The sequence below is a fragment of the Nymphaea colorata genome, chromosome 11 (genome assembly GCF_008831285.2).
Source record: "Nymphaea colorata isolate Beijing-Zhang1983 chromosome 11, ASM883128v2, whole genome shotgun sequence".
In the NCBI taxonomy this organism is placed as follows: Eukaryota; Viridiplantae; Streptophyta; class Magnoliopsida; order Nymphaeales; family Nymphaeaceae; genus Nymphaea; species Nymphaea colorata.
The window spans coordinates 4178807-4186337 of NC_045148.1; the positions used below are offsets into that span (position 1 = coordinate 4178807).

Consider the following 7531-nt stretch of genomic DNA (forward strand, 5'->3'; position numbering starts at 1 on the left):
AAGTAGTATGCATGAGTCTGTTCAACTTTACCCAACATTAATACACAGTTTACTACATATATATCACAATCAGTTAGCGCTTTTTAATTATTAGCACTGTACGCACACACACACAAAAGCAAGATCGAGTGCAACATTATTATCTGCCTGCTTCACATCGAACATGGAGATCTTTTTCACAAAACTGATTTTAGGATCTGACCTTCGAGATTGAAAAATTCAACAATCATCCAATGATGTATATCAGTTTTATTTTTATTGTATAAATCAGACTTATAAGGATCCAAAAATCAAAATTCTGATAACTTTTGTTTCTTCTAATCTGATGCATGCCTAAATATATAAATCCACACGATGGATGAGTTTGGGTGCCTGATATCACGCGGACACATGTGGTCATGAGTTTTACCCAAAAAACGTTCCTTCAATTAATTAAGTAGAGGCGAATCTCTCTCTCTCTCCCCCTCTCCACACACAGAACCGTTTCCTTTACGGACCCGTGCGATGTGTTTAGAATAATTTAATTTATCATTGTAGGTGTGATACTCTCCAATGCGTCACAATTAAGATACAGATTTGGATGGGGATGCTTTCAAATAGTCCAAATTTTGAACTCAACTTTGACAGATAATTAATAAATAAATCTTATTAAAGATGAACAGAAGATTAGCTTTCCCATTTGAGGTCCAGATTTAGGAACTCGAATGGCAAGTCATGTACAGTCATGCAGAAGGATGATATATATATATATATATATATATATATGTCAAAGAAAAATTGAAATTGAATGGTGACTTTCGGTCTTCAGATTCACCAATCTTTTAACTGAGGTAGTTTAATCCAATTGAGCTGTTAACAGAAAAACAGGTTAGAAAAAATGACGAACATTTTTGTCATTTATTATTAACTCAAAATTTTTTTTTTTTCAACCATCCATCTTTTTCAGATGGAGAATCATTTTTAGATGTGAGTGATTCTGGATAGCTAAAATCGCCATGCACTTATATATATATATATAGTATCAGTCAGACATGAGTCGTCCATTCTATATTAGACGGCCCAGATCTCCCCCTTTCTCTCTTTTTCTATATCTCTCTGTCGGTGACTTCCCTCTGTCATTGCCAGCGGCCCGGGAAGCTCTCTGCCTGGTTAGCCCGCCAATCACAACACTCTACTCATTGGGTAGAGGGCAGCGGGGTTCCGGTGTCTCCCCCTCCGGTCGACGGTGGGCATGCTGGCGACAGCAAGCAGGGGCTCCCCTGCACTCTACGTGATGGGTACAATAAAAGAAAAAGAAAATAATTTAAAAATTTTGAGAGAGAGAGACCTGTTGGTTAATCTTGCTTGTTAGTATGACAACAAGAGGACATAAAAGTCATAAATTAAAAGAATAAAAAAAGGGAGACCATGAATGTCAGGATACACTCATCAATGGTGGTCCACTCCTCTCTATTATGTAAGCTGCACTTCAATGACATGCGATCGTAAAGGGGAAGACTCTTACGCAATTCTCTCCATGAAGCTTATTCATAGCCTGACGCATATATTATCAATGTCGAGCATGTGTACCAAAACTAGACGGATTCTGCCGCTCACAGAAACGTCCATATCTTCTGTTAAAAGGTTGGAGTGGTGGTGTTTTCTCGATGGGCCATCGCTGTTGCAGCAAGCAGAAGGTGAAGAGAGGATTGTGGTCTCCAGAGGAGGACGAAAAGCTGATCAAGTACGTGACCACTCATGGCCATGGCTGCTGGAGCTCCGTCCCCAAACATGCAGGTCTCTCTCCCTCTCTCTATGTTTCACTTTTCTTGTGGGATTTCCATTATTTCGCATTATGGTGGTTTTCTCCAGTTGTTGATCATACGAACTTAGTTGATGTTTGTATTGTCCTTTGATCTCAGGCCTTCAAAGATGTGGAAAAAGTTGCAGGTTAAGATGGATAAATTACCTTCGGCCTGACCTGAAGAGGGGCTCATTTACTGCTCAGGAAGAGAGAACCATCATCGATGTACATAGGATTCTAGGGAACAGGTACCAAGAGGATTCTAGTTCTTTCTTTCCTTGGTTTCATTTAATTGCACCGAAGGAAAATTCACCAACAGCAGATCTTTCCGATCTGATTAATATGTTACCAAATTAAAGAAAAAATCTTGCTATGTGCTAGAAAGAATGATTCATTCATGTCATGACTTCAAATGGAATCAAGAGTGCAATATGTATCTAATCAATTATGCGACGAATAAAAAATTTTTAAGTGAAAGAATGTGAACTGAAATAACATGAAGTTGACAAATTTGAGCAATCTCATAGTTTGATGGCGTGGGGTCTTTTAAGCGTATTGTTAGTCGTTGCAACATGGAGAAGCAAACTGAACTAACTTGGATGCATGACCTATATTTTGCTACTTTGATATCATGGTCACATGTTTATTCAGGCGATCTTCTTCATTATTTTCGAATGCTTATGTAGATCTGAAGATTTAAGTTTCATGAAAAAAATTCTCTCTCTCCGCTCTCTCTCTCTCTCTCTCTCTAGCGTCAATTCTCTTTTTTGTTTGTGGTAACAGATGGGCTCAGATAGCAAAACATCTACCTGGAAGAACAGATAATGAGGTGAAGAACTTTTGGAATTCGTGCATTAAGAAGAAGCTTATGGCTCAAGGCTTGGACCCAAAAACGCACAAACTTTTCCCCTCACATAACCCATGCAACACGAACCCCAATCTTCATCACCACCACCACAACCTCTCTTCCGCAAACATCCCTCAAACTGCCATCCACATCAATGAAAACCCTAACAACACAATCATCTTGAACTTCCCAATTCAGGAAGCCCCAAACGTTCTTGGTTCCATTGTAGAGCCTCAGATTGCTGTTCAAGGCGACGTGTTGAACAACCACACCACCGGCATGCTTTGGGACGTCAACAGGCAACAGAGAAGAACCGTGTCGTCTTCTTCAATGGTTGAACCATCCGGGTTTGCAGCATCCACTTCATCAAACTGCTACGATGCATTTGTTCAAGAAGGCAATCTGGTGTGGAAAGATAGCAGCTCTATGTGGATGGGCGGTGGTGCCCAAAAGCCTGAAATAGGGGAAAGGGAGAAGCAGCAGCTGCAGCAGCAAGTACACCAACAAGAGCACCAACAACAGACCGAAGTTCTGGTTCCCATATCAACAGAGATGTCAAAACTCTATGAAATGGATTTGAGCGAGCAGAATCTCTACAATGGTACCTCAAACTATGATGTTGATTTCATGGCCTCACCCATGTTACCAAGTGGGATGTTGTATTGTGGTGAAGGAAGTAACATGATCTCCAGTGATCAACAGGTTTGGCATTGATGAGTCTAATGTTTCGCTCCTAATAATCAACGTAGCCATGGCACAAATAGCAGGTCCTGATTAAGCAGATTATGTTATGTTGGCATGCATGCTTTTCTCTTTAATCCTATCCTATAACATGTATCTACTGGGTACTTGCTTGCTACTGCTGCTTTTGCGATTGTTTTCTGTGTTGAATGCCCGAATGAAGATGGTCTCCTCCTCTCCATTATCTGCTTGTCTATCTACTGCAAATCGTTGCATGCATGTGTGTACGCGCGAAATGCATCTACCCGTGTTTGTGTCGGTGCGTAAATTGAAGTTTTTTGTTGTTTATTGGAATTTACATGGTATTTGGTAAGATAATTATCATGACGAGGACATGATCAGCTCTTAAAGAAACAGTGGTTAATGACCGTAGGTAGAAAAATCTTGCCATATCTCCACAAGCAAGAATTTCAGGGATATTTTAGAGAAATTCCGCTGTAGGTGGTATGTGGAGAGCTTCCTGCTTTTATTCAAGGAGGAGCGGACAGTGGGTCGCGAAGATTTCTCAAAAGGCAGTAGACACAGACACAGTGCAGGATCCAAGTTGTAAACTGGACAAAGATTTCAATGATCAAGCAGATCGATTTGAAAAAAAAAAACCTACTGTTTGATAAATGATAGAGAATGAGAAACAAAGAGAGACATGGAGGATTTACGAGATTCGGACCAGATAATCCGACGTCCTCTATAAGGCCATCATGCTGAGCCGGGCATGATCTTCTTCTTCCTCTTTATTACTCATTATCACCATCTTACAAAGATAAATGGGTGAGGCCATGTACAGGGTAAGAAAAACCGGCATCAAATTTTATCTTATATTTCCTATGACAAAATATCAGAATGAATGAAAATTTTAACTGCGTGAATGCCAAGATATCTTTTTTCATCACCTACGAACAATGTTCACTCGCTTTTCTTGCTCCATTACAACAAGGTGGCGTCTCAGTTCCTATGACGCAATCTACTTGTGACAAAAGAAAAAAAAACTTGCCACGAACATAGGTAGAGAAAAGGAAAAAAACATTAGAAAGGAAAGAAAAATGAACCTCTGTTGGAAAAGAAAGTTCTGGCCGATTTCATTAAGTGGGCGGGATAACCTCACTTGTACCTCTACCCAGAGATCTCATTAAGCAGGGGTTTAATGTCCAGCAGGGTTTAATTTGTAAAGTTTTAAGAGATAGGCTTGTCCGATGCTACCTCAATAGATCTTGGGATAGCGGATCGGCTTAGGGCTTCAGTTTTACCGGCTCTAGTGAAGGGTCCGCGACAGCTGATATCAGAGCAAGTTGAGGAGCAACCGACAGTTGAAGATTCAGACTCTGGCTGTGTGACAGTTGGTAGATCTTGATATTACAGCATTTGGATTTCTATAGCAGGGCAAGTCTAGTCAAGAGGAGCAGCAAGAAGCAATCCCTCATAACTTAGAAGTCATAAGCCCAGAGCAAGTGTTTTCCCTTGAGTCTCATGTGAACCAGATTCGGCATGAACTGCATGAGTACAAGAAATCCTTAAGCAAGTTGGACGAATGGGACCAAATGAAGCAAATGATGGCGTCCCTCATCAATGGCCACAATCTTTTAATGCAAAGGATTGAGCATAATGACAGTTCTCCAACCGGGCCTAATCCGCGTGTAGATAAAGGCAAAACACCTTTGGAGAATCCCCTATTTCAGCCACCCCCGAGCAGCCCAACCTTCGATCCCCCTTATGTTCATGAGGAACCAGTCTTGAAGGCAGCCAAGGTAATCACGGGCAGCAACAAGTACCAAACTATGGCACTAGATTTGGCCAGGATAGAGCAGGTCACGACGGCAGCCAAGGCAACCGTGAATAGCACCAAGTGCCGAACTTTGCATTAGGCACAGACAAGAGAGACCCAATTTCAAAGGCGGCCAAGGCAGTCGTGAGCAGCAGCAAGTGCCGAACTATAGCACGAGCCACAGACATGAGAGAACTACTTTCGAAGATGGTCAGGGCAGCGCCAAGCGCCGGACTTTGGCAATCGATTGAGGTCTAACAATCAACATCGGGCTCCCCAATTTGGCTACTATGAAGGGAGCCGAGGCCGGGCAGAAAGTGAGTGGGAGGAGGAAGATGACGGACAAGACCAGGACTACTAGCAAGGCCGAAACCATAGACCTCCAAATGCAAAAAAGACTCCCACCGTCAAAATCGATTTTCCTAAGTTTTCGGATAGAGATGCAAAAGATTGACTTTTTAAAGCCGAGGAGTACTTTGATTGTCATAGAGTACCCGAAGATGAGTGGGTATCCACAACCATCTTGAACTTTGAAGGCCAGGCTTCCAAGTGGTACCGATTGTTGCATAATGGAGAAGGGGGAGAACCAGAGAGAGAGAGAGAGAGAGAGAGAGAGAGAGAGAGAGAGAGAGATTCCCTTCATATCGTGCTCTAATCTCTACTTAAAGAGAGATTAGGGCACGGCTGTGGCTGTTACAAAAGTAAGACAACTAAAATAGTAAAAAGACAAAAGAGAACCCTAACTTTTAAATAATCAAATGATTACCACACTTAAAGCCAAACTTTCTATTTTCAACACTCCCCTCAAGCTGGAGCATAGATATCAACCATGCTGAGCTTGTCACAATATCTAGAGAAATCACCAATCGAAAGAGCTTTCGTAAACATATCTGCTGCTTGATCTTTAGAAGCTACATGAACCGTAGACACCACACCTTCTTTTATAAGATCCCGAATATAATGACAATCCACCTTAATGTGCTTAGTTCTTTCATGAAATACTGGATTGTTTGCAATATAAGTGACAGCCTTATTATCACAGTACATTTTCATAGGTAGAGGAACATGAATACTCATATTCATTAGCATAGATTTAACCCACGTCATCTCAGTCGCCGTTTGAGCCATTGCTCTATATTCAAATTTTGCGCTTGATCTAGAGACTACATTTTGTTTCTTGCTTCTCCATGATATGAGATTACCCCCAACAAAGACACAGAAGCCAATCGTGGACCTTCTATCATCAACAGACCCTGCATAGTCAGTATCACGGTAAGCAGCAACTTTTAGAGATTCACATTTCTTAAAGAAGAGGCCCCTGCCTGAGGATGATTTTAGGTATTTCAACACCATCAACACCACGTCCCAGTGAACTTTTCTAGGCTTTTTCATAAACTGGCTTAATTTTTCGACAGCAAAGCTAATGTCTGGTCTTGTTACAGTAACATAAAACAGTTTTCCAATGAGAGACCTGTAAGATTGGGAATCTACTAGTTCTGATTGATCATCATGAAGATGAATACGTGGATTCATAGATAGCCTTCTTCAACCGACACACTTTACTACACTCCCCCTGTTTCTCAAACCCTGGAGATTGCTGCATATATACAGTCTCTTTAAGATCACCATACAGAAAGACATTCTTCACATCAAGCTGATACATAGACCAATTAGAGTGTACCGCAACAGAAATAATAAGGCGAATAGTGCCCAACCTGGCCACTGGAGAGAACGTCTCAAAGAAGTCAACCCCGTATGTCTGAGTGTAACCTTTAGCCACTAATCGAGCCTTATATCGCTCTAATGACCAATCTGAATGATATTTGACTGTAAATACCCATTAGAGCCAACAATGTCACAATCTTCAGGTAGATCAACCAACTCCCAGGTACCATGCTGTGCGAGAGCATCCATCTCATCTTGCATAGCTGTTCGCCATTTACAGTCTAGTAAGGCCTGTTGATGACAAGTTGAGACAGTATGAACTGCTATAGCCTTAAGAAACTGTTGTAAGTTATCATCAAGATGGGCAGTGGAAACAAAGTGAGAGATATGATGCATGGTACACTGTCTCTTGCCTTTGCGCAGGGCTATAGGCAAGTCATCTGAAAGAACAACATTAGGTATACTTACTTCAGTGGAGCTCACATCTTAAGAAGAGTTTGATGGTCGACCATGAGAGGGGTCCTGTCGCCGAGTGTAGACCAATGGAGGATCCTGAAACATATTCATAGTCAGAGTAGGAGATGAAAAAGATTGCAACGGGACAGGAGGGATAGGTAAGGGGATAGGACATGGTATTTCAGATGACACAGAATTAGGATTAAAGTAAGACTGAGATTCAAAAAAAGTGACATCCGCACTGATATACTCTTTTTGAGTTACCGAATCAAAGCACTTG

The 7531-nt window shown here is 41.4% G+C and overlaps 1 protein-coding gene across 1 annotated transcript; it reads left to right on the forward strand.

Annotated features, from left to right (window-relative positions):
* The first annotated feature begins 1588 nt into the window (after positions 1–1588).
* LOC116264544 (myb-related protein 315-like) lies at positions 1589–3522 on the forward strand. Its single transcript, XM_031644839.1, has 3 exons — positions 1589–1776; positions 1902–2031; positions 2567–3522. The coding sequence occupies exons 1-3, from the start codon at positions 1647–1649 to the stop codon at positions 3342–3344; spliced, it is 1038 nt and encodes a 345-aa protein (XP_031500699.1). The 5' UTR covers positions 1589–1646; the 3' UTR covers positions 3345–3522.
* The last annotated feature ends 4009 nt before the right edge of the window (positions 3523–7531 follow it).